The sequence below is a fragment of the Aplidium turbinatum genome, chromosome 18 (assembly GCF_918807975.1).
Source record: "Aplidium turbinatum chromosome 18, kaAplTurb1.1, whole genome shotgun sequence".
Lineage (NCBI taxonomy): Eukaryota > Metazoa > Chordata > Ascidiacea > Aplousobranchia > Polyclinidae > Aplidium > Aplidium turbinatum.
Genome location: NC_137489.1, coordinates 8,967,262 through 8,987,924, shown reverse-complemented (window position 1 = coordinate 8,987,924; position 20,663 = coordinate 8,967,262). Strand labels below are relative to the sequence as shown.

Below are 20,663 nucleotides of genomic sequence, written 5' to 3'. Positions count from 1 at the left end.
TCCTCCTGTTTAAATCTTAGTGAGTTTTTAAGCCTACACAAAAGCAATGAAGCAATGGACCACTATTTGACCACATGCACATGTGTTGTGTAAGCGCTGTGATGATTTCAGATTTTTTTGCGGTGCAGTGTACACTGTACAGTGTACAGTAGGGTGTTTCATTTTTTCACCATTTTTGAAATTCAAAATGCCTGGGGTCCCATCTGGTGGTATTTGGGGAAAAAAGTTTACACCCCAAATTTTTTTCAATTATGACGTCATATTGAGGTGGTCCACGAGGTTTGAAATTTTTGGGCCTCAAAATCTCGAAATTTGGCCGTATCTCCGGAACCGCTCATCATAGATCGACAAAATTAATATCAAAATGCGCAGAAGGGTCGGTTTCCTATACCTGATGTAGAGAATATTAAGGTCTATCTGCTTCAGAAAAAAAGTTATTACAAAAAATCTGATTTTCGGTGTATTTTCTCCTGATGAACAGAGATCAGGTGATCAAGATAAAAGTTTTTCTGTATTTTTGCACTCTGAGAAGCTGTTATTGCGGAATAATAGTTGGTGTTAAGGTTTCAGTACTGGGCTTGCCTAGTCTTGCTATCTGGTTAAGCAAAGCCTCATGTTGCATTGCTCCGGGACTCTTCTTGGCACCGTCCACAAAAGAAATGACATGGGAAAGATATATTTCGTTTATGTAGAACATGCATTAAAGGGTATGAATATCATGACCAACTTCATTATTAAAATAATTGACCAGTCGAGTATTGACTCCGGACTTTTTTCCGTGTTGAGAGCAGTCGTATCAGCCATGACTGAATATACTTGGGATAGGTGAACTCTGCAAGCCTCCTGGATGATGGTGCCAAAAATCAGTTCTGCAGTGACCAACACACTTTTAGGAAAAGATTTAACAGCAAGCACACTTTCGTGCTTCATGCCATTATCATCAACAAGTTGGCCCAAGAAAACGTATCGATCTATTTTATCGACAACGCGCCCATCATAACATAACTGCATGGCAGAAGCTGAGTTGAGAAGGTTCTCACTTTCCATCAGAGATTTTTCTCTCGTTTTTTTGTCGTTGGCGGTATACTGTCGAAGGTGATGCAGCATTGCAGCTACTTGATCTTTTCCAAGAACCGACCTCATAAGATCTGACTGCTGGGGTACCGAAGTCATCCTACGATCAGCAAGTACACAACTTCTATCATTTATGGAAAAATAATATACTTTCTTGTACACTTTTCCCCAAACAGCTGGTTTCAGAGGCTCGTATTCCTTATCATCTTCCCAATTCATGTCACCATCAGAGTCGCTTTCGCTACTGTGTAGACATCTAGCTACTTCATTTCTTTTTCTCTGTTTCAAACATAGTAGTGCCGATGCTTTGGCAGATTGTATGCTAGAAGTGCTAGGTTTCTCTGTTTGCTAAGCACTGGAAGACCAGCTTTGTTCCATATGCCAACTACATCTTTCAGCAGTTCATCTTTTACATTTTGGAAATGAGGTATTTTCTTAAAAAACTCAGGATTAGTTTCGGCTACTTTCTTCCTCAAGTAAAAATAGTGACTGACTATGTCTGAATTCAGGGGAAGCACATTTATCTCCAATACCTTGAAGTTTTGCATCAACTTACTAATACCTGACCTTAATGCCATAATGACACTTAATCTAAAGCAGGTGAGCAGCATAGCCTACCTCTTCCTCAACAGTTACATTAATATTATAATAGTACTGTAATACCGGTACCTTCAAATTACCATTTCATCTCTTGCAAAACGAACAAGGACTATTATTACGCAATAGCAGCTACCAAGATAGAAAAATACAGAAAAACTTTTATCTTGATCACCTGATCTCTGTTCATCAGGAGAAAATACACCGAAAATCAGATTTTTTGAAATAACTTTTTTTTTGAAGCAGATAGACCTTAATATTCTTTACATCAGGTATAGGAAACCGACCCTTCTGCGCATTTTGATACTAATTTTGTCGATCTATGATGAGCGGTTCCGGAGATACGGCCAAATTTCGAGATTTTGAAGCCCAAAAATTTCAAACCTCGTGGACCACCTCAATATGACGTCATAATTGAAAAAAATTTGGGGTGTAAACTTTTTACCCCAAATACCACCAGATGGGACCCCAGGCATTTTGAATTTCAAAAATGGTGAAAAAATGAAACACCCTAGTGTACAGGCATAGGCTGCATTTGCAGTGCGAGCTGTAGACAGATTTTTGTGTTCATGACATCACTGCACCACTGAGCATTTCTGTCCAGCAGTATGTCAATGGTGTGTAATTAAGCACTGCAATCTTATCAAGATTACAAAAACTATATATATATTTACGCTGCTAAAAAATATTTGAACGTTGTCCTGCGCTTAACCGTTTGATACTTAGCCTAACCGTCAATCAAGTCAGCTTCGATCTCCTTCAAAAACGACACGAATATTCGATCCCTTGTGAATGAATTAGGATGCCACCCCGAAATAGACTAACTTTTTTGTAATGTAGGCTACTGCCCCTACCTTTTTGACAATACTTTGCATGGTAACCATCATTTTCTTTCGGCAAGCGCTTCTTGGTGAATTATGTGATGTAGGCTAGCGCAATGCATTCGATCCTATTTTCGAACAGCAATTCAACGGGATCAGTTTTCAGCGCCATTTTTTACTATAAAAGAACACTTTTAAACCTCCATAAATAACAAAGTCTAAAACTGCAGAAATGTAAGAACTTTTGGTTCCGTCTATCAACAGGTCAATCCAAAATCCTCAACACACAGCCTCTTTCCTCTGCTACAAAGTTCCAAAAGAAATCACAAAGCAGATAAACAAACGGCACTCTTGATCTCTCGCGAATGACTGCTCGTAGCAGTGAAACAAAAAGAGAACAAATACAGCAATGCGTAGCTGAAGAAATTTGCAACCAGCTTGCGCATGGAAAACGGCAGCCAGTGCGATAAAAATACAGCGGAAAATAGAAAGAGTGACATTTAGAGATATCTGGAGACGGAGTCATGGTTTTTAATCTTGGAACCAGACAAACTTTTGTGAATTTTTTTTATTCAACTTCCATAAGAAAAGCATTTTCAAGTCTTTTTCGCAAGAAATTCTTTTCTAGAACTCGTTTAGCAAAAGATTTGCAGTGCATTCAAAGCCAGGATGGAAAATTAGCGCTCTTGACCATGAATCTGACAACAATTGCTGTGTGGCGTTAGCTTCTGAGTCCTTTTAACCTTGCCTGGCGTTTTATTTTTCGATTCGGTGAGTGGCGTTTATTTTGGGTTCTTTTGAAAATGTTACTTATGCGTTTAAAACAATGATTTTACGATTAACTTGAGTGAAATATTGAGTGCTGAGATTTACAGAGTGTACGATAATCAGGTGCATCAGTAATCACTCAGACCACGTTAGGGTGAGTTCTGTGAAACCAAGCCGCAGGCGACAAACGAAACCCACAAAGATGAACGAAGCTTGTTTTTCCAAGCGTTTTGATCAGTTTAGTTTACGTAAAATGGCTATATGCTTTGAGTAATTTTAGGGCTACTTGCAAAAAATGTTACTGTAGGCTACTGGTTTTGGGATTTTTAGCTGGTTTGAAACCTGTTTTTTCTTGAAAAGTTTTTAGGCTCTGGCAGCTCTGCTTCTGACATGTTATTTGTTTACAAGCTTTGGCTTTGCAAATGAACTGCGGTATGCATTGGTTTGGGCAATAACTTTTCAGTGGTTGAAACAGCATTAATAGCAGCAAGCTAGTGTAGTTTGACTGAGACAGAATGGACTGTATTCACTAGGGTATTAATGATTTTGATGTACATTCCATCCCGCTTCGATAGCTCAGTTGGTTAGCGCATAACTTCATGAACGTAGAAGCTTCAAAATCGAAGGGTGTTGGTTTGACTCTCGGGGTGTGTGCTTGAGCAATGCATTCTAAAAGCTGCTCTCCATTTAATGGCACCTAATGCATGGAATATTGTCCCAGCAACCACTCTTCAACACAATCAAAAACTTTACTTTGTCTATCTCAGTAATCAGCCCTGCGTCAAGGCTTTGCCAGTCCAATACTAAAGATTCAAAAACCTAAACTATCAAAACTAAATTAGAATGAGATCTAAATCAACAAATGCCTGATAGGCTACACTGATGTTTTTGTAGAAATCTGGTGATAAGTTATATCAAGTAAAGTTTCAAAGAAAAACAGCATTGTATCATATACCGTACCAGCTCCAGAAGAAGTCTTGATAGCTAGTGTGGAGTCTACACCTGTATGGATAGCAAAACACAATGCTTGCTGTTCTATAGTGACTACTCCGATAGTGCTGATGCCAGAAAGGTCGCTTGTGCCCAACATTGCATCCATAAAGTGGTGATGCTACTTATTTTATAGTTATAGACAGTTAGCATTGACAGGGATTTATTGGGTAGGTTTGGACTCGTGCTCGCGTTAATTTTACGGCCGGACAAGTCTGAATTTGAATGCATATTAACTATTAGAGTACAGTAGCCTAAAAGCTGCCCTTTTCAAAGCAAAACTAACTTTTCTAGTTGGGATCTTTTGATGTATAAATATAGGCCTAATCTGTGACCGAACATTCAAGTTTTATATATTTCTTTCACTTTTGTCTTGTTCATCAAAAGCTATTTGTATTTTTATGTAGGGTGCTTTAAATATCTGATAAAATTGTGTGCAGTCTTGTGAAATTCCAAATACTGTTTAATGACTAGTAGCTTCCGGGTAATTCCATGTCAAATCATCCAGGCCAGTTTGGCATAGCCGCCAAATAAGTTGCTACTTTGTGTGTTTAAAGAAATCTTCACTCTGATTTCAAAGGTAAAAATTTTTTTGAAATCGGACCACATATAACCAAGTTATAGGTGTTTAAATTATGGCTAATTTGGTGTTTGCTCAATCGTGAAATTTCATAAAAATATTCCACAACTAACTTTAAACGTTTGTAAGTCAGATTTGATTCAACAAATATCATTTATTTTTGGCAGTTTTATACTTTGACCTGCACTTGACAAGTTAGTATAGTCAAAAAAATATTGAACAACATTAAATCACTTAACCGGAACAAAACATAATGAACGTCGTTGAAAATTACTGAAGCGGAACGGTATGGTTTTTTGCTAATATCACTGTGCTGCCAACTCCGATTTTGACAAATGAGGTGTCATATGAAAGATCTTGGTGAGAGGAATCTGAATCCAAAAGATCTTCTTGTTTATTAATGTTTATCTTACAATTATGCCATCTGGAAAAAACATACAGTAAAATGTAAAAATTGTATCATATTCCTTATATACTTTTTCATTTTTATATTGGTTTTACAATTATTGTGCATGTAAGAACTGAAAAATACAGTTCCACTACAGCGTTAATATATTATTATTTTATGTAGAAAACTTCACTCAAACTTTTAGCATTAAAAAAGGAGCTTGGTTTAGTCCTCCCTCTAAACGTGAAATGGTGTGCTCTTGGACGTTAGTCAAAATCTTAGACGAAACATTGGCTTGGTTGAGCAATGTCATAATCAACTTTCGAATTCCTTTACAAATTACAAGAGTACTAGGATAAAAATTACAACCCTGTATTACACTATCTACACTGCATATACTATAGACAGCTATATTCTTCTTTTCGTGTGTCAAACAATTGATGCCCAAAGCATCACGCAGGCACTTGCTCTGCTGTTGAACTCAAATCTTCCAGGTCTTGTCCACTGCACTTTGATTTCAGGTTTGGGCATTCCAAAAGATGTTCCATGGTTTTACCAAGGGTGTCCGCAGTCACAAGTGAGGGATCATGGGTATAACCCCAGCCTCGCATAGAGAAATGGAAGAGAGGTACATAAAATCAACCACAATAAAAGGTACCCATAGATTTCACTGTTTCCATCCACTGGAAAGAACAAAAAGATTCTAACATCCAAATAGACTCCCAATCATACTGAAAGCAAAAATTTTCAACACTTACGTTTTACCAGTTGTGCTGTACGGTCTAGAATGCGTAAATTGGACATCATCAACAATGAAAAAACTCACTACCTTCCAAAATCACATCATGAGAAGCATGACCAACAAAAGGTTACTTGATCACACGAAAATAGAAGATCTTCTAACCATGACAAAACTACATCCAATTGCAATAAAATCAAAAGTTTTAAAACTGTTCGGCCACACTAAAAGATCACAATTCGGAATCAGCAAAGTTTGCACAGAAGGCAAAGTAGAAGGAAAAAGAAAACGTGGCAGACAACCAAAACGATGGCAAGACAACATTCAATCATGGACCGGACTCAACTTGACGACACTGGGCGAGTTGGCTCAAAATCGCCACTCTTGGAAGCAAATGAGCCATGCTGATGCGCAATCTGCCGCAGGCGGAGATAACGACTGATGATTGATGATCCACTGGAAGACTCCAAGATCGGAATGAAGCGAATAAGCAGTGACAACAGCTATGCCTTAATTGTTGGACTAAACATTGATCACACAATATCAGAAAAAGCAACAACAAAAATCAAAGTAACAATTGGAAAATATATTGCAGCAACATACGATGATAAATGGTATTGGAATGGTTGAAGATATGGACGAGAATCAGGAGGATGCATTTGTTAATTTTATGGCACCCAATGGCCCATCTCGCTCATTCCACTGGCCTCAATTTGCTGACAGAGCATGGGTTCCCTTTGCTCACATTTTGAATGTAATTGACGCACCAATATTATCAACGTCATGTGGCCAGTATCATGCAAGTGAAAGATCAATGGAAAACATAAGAAGTAGTTGGCTTGAATTTAATACAGAAGTATAAATGAGTAGCTTACCTGTGTCTGGCCTGATTCAATATCATTTCAATGTTTTATTTATTTATGGCGTACTACTGTTCTTATTTTGATTTTTGGGCTATATATTGTGACATGTACTTTGTCAGTTTTGTTATGCATATCAATAATATAATACAATACAACACCATTATTTAAGCCCTAGTCCAGGCAGGGAGGCTTTTCGCCCCTCCCCCCAGTACACAAACCAATTTTTTGGCACTTTTATGTAGATATTTCTGTCTGATTCTCAGTGTAGCTTCCCAACTTTTACTTGGAAAACTTTTTGTGAACAAAATTGTTTGTACTAGGGGTCAAATGGGGTTAAATTTTGTACTTGGGGTCAAATGACGTCATCAAAAATAGTCACTAGCCTACTCTTGAAAATGCACAAAAGTCATGTATATGTATATCTTATTGTGTAAGCCTATGTTCTTTATTGTATTGAAATAAGGTTCTAGAGTAGATAAGTTTCTTCCAAGGAAACAATATCCTAGAACAAGCCTTGAAATTTGTACTTTTTTCCGGCGGTCAAGCATGTCCTACCGGACTGGCCCTTTCAGCGGACATTTAATATCTCAACCGGACATATTTTTGCATGTAGATTTTGCACAAAATCACACTACAGTATTGTGTACGGTAGTCGTGTTTGTAGAAGATTTTCTACAACAGAATAACTCTGCAATAGTTTATGGCTTAATTAACCGGCCCTGAAGTATACTGGAGCAGATTGCTTGCAAATAAATCAGTGCGTTAATGACAGTCGTGTAACGACGCAATAAACACAATTGAAAACAACAATCCAAATTTCCTTATTACAAAAGCAACTACGATCACTTATTCCGTGGTTTTCGCGTTATAGAATCGTTGTGCCAAGCGATTAGGCCTACTGCCGGCGCGGGATCGTAAATCTCCAGCTCAGGACCGTCCAGACAAATGCGCATCAGTGACTCAATAGTGTTAGCCCTCAATAGTGTTAGTGTTAACTAACTAACACAATAGTGTTAGTCTAACACACTCCCTTCTGTGCAGATATTCTATTTCTATCAGTATCAGCGTGGATACGGTCGCCACATTCGCCTAAGCACGTGCGGAACCCAGCTGAGACTTGCTTCTCTGTGACGTTTCTTTTTAACAAACGATCAATGTAACGCAATAATCCTCATTGTTAAAATTAGAATACATATCCTACCGAAAAGTTCAGACAACTTTATTTTAAGGCAACATTGCAAGGCGTTGAAATGATGTAAAAATGGCTACTTTTGCCATCAGCTCGTTAATCACGCTACGGTAGGCTACTCTAATGTGATCTTTAAAGCAATTGCCCGTACTATTATTGTTTCAGCTCCGTATTTGTTCGCGTTAAACAAACAATTGTAACAATTCAAATTTAAAATATATTTTTGCTGCATTAGCTCTATTTTTTGCTGCATCTAGCTCTACTATCTCTAAGAATTTTGCGGCGGTCATTTATGACCGACCAATGAGTCGGCTTCGGCGGACATTCGAGGTCATTCCGGAGGTCATGTCCGCCATGACCGCCGGAATTTCGAGGCCTGCTAGAAAATATTTTACAAAGTTTCATGACCTTAAGTTAAGTAGAAATCGAGATATTAAGCTTTTTCTTAAGGGGAGGGCAAAAAATCCCTCCCATGCCTTTGGTTGGGTCCAAAAAAAACCTGGAGTAGGGTTAAGACTACTAATCAATTTCTTGAGCTTTAGATTTGCATTTTACAACATTTAATAGTAACATCATAATCACTGGCGCCGACTTACGGGGTTACGAGGTGGCCACGCCACCCCATAACCGTTGTGGCGGGGTGGCAGCCACCCCGTTTTGGTTACATTACTTACTGCAAATAAATGTAATTTGAACGGACGTTTAAATAGCAGTGGGCTATACTGGGGTGATTTTTCAAAAACAACAGAACTAGAGTTTAAAAGGTGCTTGTGGACATACCTAGGAATGTTTAAAAAAATTTTTTTGATTTCGTGCAAATTCCGGATGGAGTCCGGACTTTATGTGAAAAATACAAAATGGTCGCCATACAAATTGACGAATCTGCAATAAATCTGCTTCCTGTCAAGCTTTTGGGCTGATTTTGGTGTCAAAAGAAGCAGAAAGTTGAGCCTGTTAGTGCAAAAGAACAATAAACACTTAGTGTGTATGGGAACTACAAAACATGGAAAAAAAGTGCCTTTTGAAGCTTTTCAAATTCTTCAAAAATTTTCACATTTTACTTCATTTCAGACTTTTAGATTTGAGTTATTAGAAATTGCATGTCAAATTCTTCAAAAAAAAACGAGAGCCGAGACTGAAGTCATACCTTTGAGTAGGCAAGTCAATTGTCGCCTCAGTTGTTGTCCCAGCTCTAGTGAAGCTTGTGGCTAGGGGTGGTGATGGCAAGACTACTTCCATGGCAGACGAGTTTAGCCTGGTGTTGGAGGAGAGTGGTACTCACAAATCCTTCTCGCTCTATGAAGACCGCAGATTCACAAGATTGGGTCACACTGCTGGTGCGTTGGTTGATTGTGTTCTCCATTTCAAGAAGATGCTATCCAGAACTAGCAAGAATAACCTCCTTGTCAGAGCCTGTTCCCTTTACCTGGAGAATGAGTTCATTGTGGCATCACTAAAAGCATTGTCTCACTTCTGTCACAAAGTGACAATGCCTTACCTTAACATGGTAGAGCGTTGCCAACAACCCGACCTCGTCAGGATCCTTCCTAAACTACATAATGATCTTGAGAGGGCTAATCTTGAAACCCTGTCTGAGTTCCACGTTCCCTGGAAGCATGTGAATGCTGAATCACACAGCCCCACAACAGACCTCGACCACTACTTAATTACTGCTATGGCCAAGCAGAGTGCGCTTGGCCTGAAGATGCAATGCGAAAGAGAGTATTGGGAAGACGAGACAGAGAATAGCCTAGTGAGAGGAGTACAAGAATCCATGCACTAACTGAAGAAATGAGGGTAAACCTCCCCACAGAGAACTTGCTTGCAGAAAGATACTTAGCCCGATTCGGAAACCTTGCAGGACTGTCAGCAGCACATTCAAATAGATACTTCAAAGCAAAACGAATGATGGCGTATGAGCGATCTTTCCAGGCTAGATTGGAGGGCAGGAAATCTTCAGCCACTCAGCAGTCTCGTTGTCCAGGACCCTCAGACCATGCGCACCGTGTGGAGGCCGGTGGATTAGGCAGTGATGGATGACATGGTCTGCAGTCTGTTCAGTGGCACCACACTCGCATTCTGATGAAGGAGCCAGGCCCCACTTGTGCATTTCCGAACGAAAGCGGCCAACGCCAGTTCGCAGGCGGTTAAGCCTGACCCACGCAAGCCTTGCGAGGGACATCCCTGGTGGACGGGGATCGGCGTCGGGTATGAAGTCACGGAGCGTGGAGGTGTGGTTTTGCCACTCCGTGTTCCACATATGGTTCGTCCAGTGTGCCGCACTTAAACCAAGTTCTTCTGCGTTCTTAAGTAGTTGTTGTGCGGCAGGCACAAAGGGGCGTCTTGATTTCAGCCGCTGCTTTATAGCAAAGCAAAACGAATAAGAGATGATCTTATGTTTGCTAAAGATGCACCAATTAACAGTGAGCTTGCATCCGCAAAGTGATGAAAAAGTTAGATGAAATGGAGATTGCATGGACAAAGACACAGAAAGAATTGATGAAAACTAAACTGAAGGAATGCATGAAAAAGAGCAGGAAGGAGGGAGATTTCCTCAACCACTTGGTGGATCAATGTAAGGTACATGGAGGGCCAATTACAAAAGTAGAAGAGCTCTGAGCTCTTCCAACAGCATCACCATCCACGCTGAAAAAAATTCTCCGGATGGAGATCCAGTACCAACGGATGATTCATCCACGCGACAGCCAGGCAAATCCCAGCCTCTACAAAGTAAACAGCTTGAATGTAGATACCATGCTGCTGAACCTAGCTGTCATTCTTGGAACTGAGGATGAGGATGTTGGGACCATCTTCCCAACAGAAGATGAGGTATATGCCATCTTAACCTCTACTTCTGCAACTTCCTCTGGTGACACAGATCAACCAGTGAAAATGTGTATTGCAGCAGCAATTCCTGAACTCCATAAAGAATACCCTATAGGAACAAATGTGGCTGTGGTGTGGGACGGAGAAAACAATCAACGTCAGTGGTTTTTGGCAAGGGTCTGCCATTTAAACGATGATGGCACTGTAGAATGTGACCACTACCAACAATACCATGTGGAAGAGACCAAAAAGAGATGACATTCAGGATGTAAATCCTGTTCAAATCATCCCTGTCACAGTAGAGACGGAATGGGTGTTCCAAGGTGTGACGACAATTGTGTCGTTACTAAAGTGTATAAATGTTTATCAAATATCTAGTGTATTTCATGACATTTTTATGTGAATTTCATATACCGGTAACAAGTTATGTGTATATAGTGTTGAAATTGTCATTATTATTCTTGGATGCAACCAGTAATCTCACGTTGCACCAACAAACGTGAAAAAATTATAAAAAATATTGACCAAAATATAATAGTTTCAAAGTTTTAGAGAACATCCAAGCATGCTGGGCGTTTTGTTGCTCTTTTAAAGTAACAGGCTCAATTTTCTGCTTCTTTTGACACCAAAATCAGCTCAAAAGCTTGACTGGAAGCAGATTTATTGCAGATTTGTCAATTTGTATGGCGGCCATTTTGTATTTTTCACATAAAGTCCGGACTCCATCCGGAATTTGAACGAAATCAAAAATTTTTTTTTGCACGTTCCTAGGTATGTCCATAGGCACCTTTTAAACTCTAGTTCTGTTGTGTTACTTGAAAAAAGTCAAAATCACCCCAGTATAGCCCACTACTAGTTTAAATCTTTTTTTGATCATTGGTTTTCGCTTCAAGTCAACGTAAAGCAAGAGGGTAACCAATACAGTATTGCGAAGAAAATGATTGTTTTTGTCACAAGCATGATACTCGCGTAACAAGCAAGTTACGTGAGATTACGCAACACGTGGCTACGAGTTTTTTCCTTGTTGTTGTTGCGATCGTTTTATTTGTTACTTGTCATAAGTCATTGTTACATTCATAGGCGCCGACTCCAGGGGGGCGGGGGGGCGCCGCCCCCCCGTGAATTTAGCTTGGGGTGGCTGCCTCCCCGCAAATTATTTAAAAAAAATCCTAAATCAAATGTTTCTAAGTTCAGATTTGCGTTGGTTTGAGCTTCATTGCGGATCGATCTCAATTAAATGATCTACTTGTTGCAACAATAGCGCTGCTCCTAAGATAACAAAAGAAACAGAAGTACGGTAGCTGATAAACGCCAGCATGGTGCCGTTGAAGCATATTAACAATGATTGAAAAACGTTTTTCTTGATTTCTTCTGCTTTGTTTTTTCTTGGGAGTGTCAATAACGAGGTGCGGTTTGCTGTTTGCTCAGTTTAGTATCTACGCGAGACGCGTATTAAGAGCTAAAGTTCAAAGTGACCAGCATATAATTTGAAGTAGCCTACAGGCCTCGAAATTCGTTTTTGTTGACGGCGGACAAACGTGTCCGGTCTGAGCAGCTATCTCGGCGGACAAATTAAGTCTCACAGCTGACACACCAGTTTTAGCCGTCGATCGTCATGCTTAATCACTTTATCTTGATAATTCTTCGCCATTTCAGAACTATATAATAACTACGGTTTTAGAAGGCTTTTTAAAAATTCAGTAAAGTCACTCTGAAAGGCTTTCTTCAGGCCAACGACTTGCGCTTGAAGAGTCAAAGCGCCGTGTAGCTGGTCAATACGTCACATAACCGATTAACTTCCACCGAACGAGGTCGTGTGGCTTATTGCGTCACAATGCTCTGGGCAGGAGTCAGAAAATTTCTACACCAACGCTACTATTTTCTGCTGTGCAAAGTTTCACAGGCTTTTTTCTTTAAGTTTATTTTTGCGTGTCATGTGAGCGAACGTGAATTTTCCTTGGGTCTTTTCTTTCATACAGACTCACTGTAATACCAAAACTTAACAAATTTTGTTGCATCTTCATGTAATAGCCTACTCGTATAATCTAATTTAGTAACCAACCTTGCCGTATCATTATTACTCGGAGATCAAAGCCAGACATTGTGACGTAAAACTTGAACTAAATTGCGCGTGATTAGTGTAGTAGAAGTACCCGTACTCCTATCGATTCTTAGCGAAGAATTCACCTTTGTTACTCTGATTCAATGTCATCAATTGTTGAAGCAATATAAAAATCGAAAGTTTTCCTCCTTGAATGGAAGCTAAGGGATACAGTATTCACATTTTCTAGATGCGCTGGAAATTATATTATCGCAACAATTGTTCGTGCTATGCAATGTTGATTTGTATCGCTAGTTCCTGTGTTATTTCTCGGCGGACAAATATGACGGATCTAGATGGTACTTCCCGCGGACATCACATGCTGTGACGGCGGACATGTCCGATGTCCGCCGTGAATTTCGAGGCCTGAGCCTACATTATAAAGCTTGACGATATACAATGGCATATAGACGCAAAAAAACATCAATGCTGACAAACAAACATCAGCATTTTGAATGTAAGCAATCAGTCGGCTAGAAAGTTTGCCCCCCCGGCAATTTTCAAAACCCGGCGCCTATGGTTACATTTGTTAGGTTTACAATGGGATTTATTAATCAATAAAATACGATCTTTCCATTGCCTCCCTCAAAAATCTTTTTTTTAAATTTTTAACCTACTTGCGATCTACCATGACGCAACAGCGATTGAACCACATCCTAATTTTAAATGTTTATCAAGCTGAAGCTTCACGGTTATAACTTGACCAGTTGATTAACAGTTGGATTGACAGAGCTGCTGTTCGCAAAAATACTTTGTGTCAGAGCAGTGTCAGTAAGTCAGAGCAGCAACGTAACAATCAAATTCACGACATACCTCCTGTGCTTTGTTTTAAAGTTGCTTTGTAAATTATCGAGCTACAAATCAGGTGTGAAAAGACAATTGCATCTACGAAACACGCTTAGTAAAAATCAAACAAAAACATGCAGTTTGAAAGTGTTTAGGTTGCCATATTGTGCTACTGTATTCGCCACCCCGTGCAAAAATAAAAGTCGGCGCCTATGATCATAGTCAGTGATGTGCGCGCATACAAAAAATATTGACGCCGTCAGCGCAAACGCAAACGTTCGAAAAACTATACGCCGCATGCGTCAACGCAACTTGTAAAAAAAGTTGGCGGCGTCAGCGTTAGCGCATACTCTAGCGCATACTCATTTTGTTTGCTAGGTGCCAAACATTCACACGGTATAGACCACTCGAAACAACACACTTTTCAAGCCACTTCGCGATTTCTCGTCACAAGAAATTATCTTTTTGGCCGGAAGGCACATCTGGCATTGAAAATATAAGTTTTTGCCTTTCGAAGAAGAGCTTAAAATACTTTTCTATGTAGGGCCATGGATTTGTATTATCATGCTCCATTTCACTTGGAGATTAGTATTACCGTAAGTTATTCCCTGAATACAATAGTGTAGTGTAAGAAACTGTAGCATATGCCTATCAAGAAAATTCTAGTATTATACTAACTGTCGCTCCCTAAAAATCCATTATAAAAAACAATCTTTTTAAAATAATTCCGTTTGAATAAGACTAATATTGCTTTTAATGCCATAATTCTCTCAGTAAGCTCTATGCTTTTTTCTGATAAGATTTTTAAAAAGTGGATTAATGAAAGACAAAACTGCCAGACACAAGCAAGTTTAGATTCTGAACTGCACAACTCTTTGTTATTAGCATTCAGGGATAGTTAGCATTACTAGTGTTATTAGCAGTAGGCTACTCAAAAGCCTCTCACAATTGGCCCCTGGATGCATGTTTTGCTAAACTGCTCATCAAGTTACAAAACATATATAATTACATACTTACGCAACAGAATGTATAAATTGTCAAGTAAAAATTACCTTAGCTTGATAGCCTACTGTATGTAGGCCTACACATTACTACGCAGTCTACGCTACATAGCCTAGCCTACAACAAGAATAATCGGCAAAGTAATGTACTACATATAACATACAGAGTACAACATCATGCAAGCAATCACGGTCGGAGACCAAATATTTGAGTTTGTTTAGATACATAGGCTGCACTGCTCATTGCCTGAGAAGTTTCTGATTTGCCCCAAAATGCAAGACTTAACTAATATAAATTAAAGTGCTCACAATTGCTTACAAACACCTTCAACACTGCTTGACTAAAAAAACTTCACACTACGAAGCCAAGTCATTGTTTACATTTTACATGGAGCGGCATTACCAACCTACCTACTTGCTTGCTTACATTACATTCCTGTTTTGACCCGTAATTTACTAAGTAATTTCTCAGTAGGCCTAAGTTGTTTTAACTAATTCTTTCTTTTTTTCTGCAAGACTTCAGTCTCCACGTGGGACTCTAGCGCCAAAGGCAGTTGTGCGATATACAAACAAACTCCAGCTGACTGAACAATAGATGACACTGTGACACAACACTAGAACAATTGCAAGACGTTAACATTTTGCAGTTTGACAAAAAAATTGCAAACAACAACTAAGACATTAAAAAGTATGCGTTGACGCTATGCGCTAAAAAACCGCGAAAACTTTACGGCGCATCCTCAAGCGCAAACTATCCAAAAAAATGTGGCCGCAAGCGTTAGCGCAAACAAAAAGTCTACGCCGCATGTATGCGGCGTAGAATTTGCGGCGCATACGTACATCTCTGATCATAGTATTAACTGTGTTTTTTATACAATGTTAATTGTAAAAATGATAATTTTAGTACAATTTTTACTTTTTAGTGTATGTTTTTTCCAGGTGGCATAATTGTAAGATAAACATTAATAAACAAGAAGATCTTTTAGATTCAGATTCCTCTCACCAAAATCTTTCATATGACACCTCATTTGTCAAAATCGGAGTTGGCAGCAAAGTGATATTAGCAAAAAACCACACCGTTCCGCTGCAGTAATTTTCAACGACGTTCATTATGTTTTGTTCCGGTTAAGTGAATTAATGTTGTTCAATATTTTTTTGACTATACTAACTTGTCAAGTACAGGTCAAAGTATAAAACTGCCAAAAATAAATGATATTTGTTAAACCAAGACTGAGATACCAGGGTTTAAAGTTGACTATGCTATATTTTATGAAATTTCACGGTTGAGCGATCACAAAATAGACCATGTTTCAAACGCTCATAACTTCGTCAAATGTGGTCTAATTTAAAAAACAAAAAAATCTCTAGCATCAGTGTGTGAATCTCTACAAAACTACAAAAAATCACGAAAATTAATGATCATAGCAAACTTTACAAAATTTTCTGGATGATCTGACATGGAATTACCATTCCAGCATCTGACAGCACTTCCACGAGCCTGTAGTTGAACTCGGCTGGCCAACCGGTAGCTCATAAAAATGAAGTATGGCTTTCTTAGATTTGTCATTGTGTGTGCAATGGTAATGGAAACTTTGTCATTCCAAGAACATGGCAGTTTGGGTGAGTACCTTATAAATACTTCAGTGTTTACGATCACCATATATGGTAACTATAGTCTCTGAGCCTATGGTCTCCTAATTGGTTCATCTATTGTTCTGGTTAAACTATTGATTATGTAAACATATCTATTCCACCATGAAAATAAAACATTTAATATATAATGTGCAAAATATAATGAATATGCAGTACATAATGATCTATATGCACAAGCTTTGCCACCAAGCAAACCATGTTATGATTGGAATAAAAATACTATAAAAAAGTTAATGTCTTCGGATCCCGTGAAACCCTCTGGAATAACTATCAAATAAATGCAAGCATTGAGCAAGGTTTCATTCCGTCCCCATTCGTGGTCATTGCATGGGTAGAATAAGATAAAGATTCAAGATTTTCTGAAGTTTGGTTAAGTACGTTAAAGCAATGCAAACGCAACGTTTACTTGCCATTTACTGTAACACACCTCTGTCTAAAGTCTAAACAATACCGTTCCGTCAACGGTTTCAACAATACTGAGTTCTGTAAAGAAAACGCTTGAAACTGAACATAGTGATTGATTGATTGAATCTTTATCCTCGGACTGGGAAAGCTTCTTGCAGAGCTTAATCCTGGCAGTTTCGCGTACTTGTAGAGGGTTTGAATCACTGACGCAGGCCCGGTCACCGAGATTGACAGAGTGAAGTTTCCGATTGTTGAAGTCTTGTTGCCGGGGAATTATTCCATCCATTAGATGCCGCTGAATGGAGAGCAGTCCTTAACGTGCGTTGCTCAAGTGCACACCCTGAGAGTCGAACCAGTGCCGCTTGATCTTGAAGCTTCTTCGTTCCAGAAGTGTCGCGCTAACCAATTAAGCTATCGGGGCTTTTTCCAACTATACACCTGCAACCTGCAAACTTTTTTTTGGAACTTTTTAATTTTGTAGCATTTTATATAACTAATGAATTATTTCCCATATCATTTGTTTGCAAATTTTTAGAGGCTTTTTTCTCACGGTTGCATTCTCACATCCCACAGCCAAAACAAACAATCCATTAAAAAGTTGTGTTCAAAACGATTTGTTGATTGATATCGTGTTTTTGGGATGCAATCTAGTTCGTACCCTGAACAGTTCGTACCCTGAAAAGGTCGAGAGAAAAAATTAAAAAAAGCCGAAGTTGCTGATCGCAGTTTCGGTAAACATTTTAAGATTTTCCCTCTGAAAAGATCGAGAGAAAAAATAGCACAAAGCCGAAGTCGCTGATCGCATTTTCCACAAACAAACAAAAACTTTCAGGATCATTACCGGAAATTTTAAAATGTTTGCGGAAACTCCGATCTCAACACTAACCCTTTTAAAATGTTTGCGGTAACTGCAATCAGCAACCTCGGCAAACTCTTAGGATCATTACCGGAAATTTAAAAATATTTGCGGAAACTGAGGAAAAACGGAAACTGCAATCAGCGACTTAGGCTTTGCTCTATTTTTTTCTCTCGATCTTTTCAGTTTGTGTGTTTGTGGAAACTACAATCAGCAACTTCGGCTTTTTTTAATTTTTTCTCTCGATCTTTTCCTAACCCTAACCCTTCTAAAATGTTTGCGGAAACTGCAATCAGCGACTTCGGCAAACTCTTAAGATCATTACCGGAAATTTTAAAATTCAGATAACATGAAACCAAGAAACTTTCAGAAATCATTAGTTAAACTACCATTCAACGTTTTATAGGCAGAGAAAACTTTTTCTCGAACCGTAGAAAATTTCATTGTCAGATCACCGCTTCAATGCGTGATGGAAATCTACAGATAAATCTGCATCAGGCATTGCAGAGTGCAAAAAACAGTGTTGCAGAACGCGTTTTCGAATATTAAATTCTCATCAGTGCAACTACGTTTATGAACGCAATAACAACGGTTAAATTTAAACTCAATACAATACATTACAAACATTATAAGGACATATTCTCAGTGTTCAATTGAATATTAATAAATCCAGAGACATCAGAAAATCACTTCCCGCATGCAATTCCAGACCGACATTACTCGCTTAAGGTTTTTTTTTGTTAAAACAAACTTAATGTTCAAAGCAAAAAAGCCATCACAATGAACATCTACCGAAGTATACTAATTTACAGTACTTAAATAAGCACTGAAAATTAATAGACGGTATTGTTATTAATATCAATTCAATATGATTTCAGTGATTATAATACAATGTAATACAGTAGCGTATCCAATTAATTAGCGACGACCTTCTAAAGTACACGTTAATTCGAACAGAAATAAGAATTTATCAAAAGTCTCAGTCATTTTAGAAAGATTTTACCACCGGTTACAGGACCATCTTTGCTTGTTTCCTTGACAGAGTCAACTCTGATTGATCATATACGCCTTGGAGAATAGCTAGTTGAGAAAATTCAGATAACATGAAACCAAGGAACTTTCAGAAATCATTAGTTAAACTACCATTCAACGTTTTATAGGCAGAGAAAACTTTTTCTCGAACCGTAGAAAATTTCATTGTCAGATCACCGCTTCAATGCGTGATGGAAATCTACAGATAAATCTGCATCAGGCATTGCAGAGTGCAAAAAACAGTGTTGCAGAACGCGTTTTCGAATATTAAATTCTCATCAGTGCAACTACGTTTATGAACGCAATAACAACGGTTAAATTTAAACTCAATACAATACATTACAAACATTATAAGGACATATTCTCAGTGTTCAATTGAATATTAATAAATCCAGAGACATCAGAAAATCACTTCCCGCATGCAATTCCAGACCGACATTACTCGCTTAAGGTTTTTTTTTGTTAAAACAAACTTAATGTTCAAAGCAAAAAAGCCATCACAATGAACATCTACCGAAGTATACTAATTTACAGTACTTAAATAAGCACTGAAAATTAATAGACGGTATTGTTATTAATATCAATTCAATATGATTTCAGTGATTATAATACAATGTAATACAGTAGCGTATCCAATTAATTAGCGACGACCTTCTAAAGTACACGTTAATTCGAACAGAAATAAGAATTTATCAAAAGTCTCAGTCATTTTAGAAAGATTTTACCACCGGTTACAGGACCATCTTTGCTTGTTTCCTTGACAGACTCAACTCTGATTGATCATATACGCCTTGGAGAATAGCTAATCTGATGTCTCTGGATTTATTAATATTCAATTGAACACTGAGAATATGTCCTTGCCTGATGCCTGATGCAGATTTATCTGTAGATTTCCATCACGCATTGAAGCGGTGATCTGACAATGAAATTTTCTACGGTTCGAGAAAAAGTTTTCTCTGCCTATAAAACGTTGAATGGTAGTTTAACTAATGATTTCTGAAAGTTCCTTGGTTTCATGTTATCTGAATTTTCTCAACTAGCTATTCTCCAAGGCGTATATGATCAATCAGAGTTGACTCTGTCAAGGAAACAAGCAAAGATGGTCCTGTAACCGGTGGTAAAATCTTTCTAAAATGACTGAGACTTTTGATAAATTCTTATTTCTGTTCGAATTAACGTGTACTTTAGAAGGTCGTCGCTAATTAATTGGATACGCTACTGTATTACATTGTATTATAATCACTGAAATCATATTGAATTGATATTAATAACAATACCGTCTATTAATTTTCAGTGCTTATTTAAGTACTGTAAATTAGTATACTTCGGTAGATGTTCATTGTGATGGCTTTTTTGCTTTGAACATTAAGTTTGTTTTAACAAAAAAAACCTTAAGCGAGTAATGTCGGTCTGGAATTGCATGCGGGAAGTGATTTTCTGATGTCTCTGGATTTATTAATATTCAATTGAACACTGAGAATATGTCCTTATAATGTTTGTAATGTATGATATTGTATTGAGTTTAAATTTAACCGTTGTTATTGCGTTCATAAACGTAGTTGCACTGATGAGAATTTAATATTCGAAAACGCGTTCTGCAACACTGTTTTTTGCACTCTGCAATGCCTGATGCAGATTTATCTGTAGATTTCCATCACGCATTGAAGCGGTGATCTGACAATGAAATTTTCTACGGTTCGAGAAAAAGTTTTCTCTGCCTATAAAACGTTGAATGGTAGTTTAACTAATGATTTCTGAAAGTTCCTTGGTTTCATGTTATCTGAATTTTCTCAACTAGCTATTCTCCAAGGCGTATATGATCAATCAGAGTTGACTCTGTCAAGGAAACAAGCAAAGATGGTCCTGTAACCGGTGGTAAAATCTTTCTAAAATGACTGAGACTTTTGATAAATTCTTATTTCTGTTCGAATTAACGTGTACTTTAGAAGGTCGTCGCTAATTAATTGGATACGCTACTGTATTACATTGTATTA

At 38.2% G+C, this 20,663-nt stretch overlaps 1 protein-coding gene across 2 annotated transcripts in view; it reads left to right on the top strand.

Annotated features, from left to right (window-relative positions):
- Nucleotides 1-4,711: 4,711 nt before the first annotated feature.
- The window catches only part of LOC145787399 (disintegrin and metalloproteinase domain-containing protein 9-like), a 64,130-nt gene continuing 48,178 nt past the window's right edge, over nt 4,712-20,663 (top strand). For both annotated transcript variants that reach the window (XM_082599139.1, XM_082599138.1), the window contains exons 1-2: nt 4,712-4,830; nt 16,199-16,343. In XM_082599139.1, the coding sequence (XP_082455265.1) occupies nt 16,262-16,343 (82 nt within the window). In that variant the 5' untranslated portion in view covers nt 4,712-4,830; nt 16,199-16,261. The remainder of the gene's footprint in view (nt 4,831-16,198; nt 16,344-20,663) is intronic.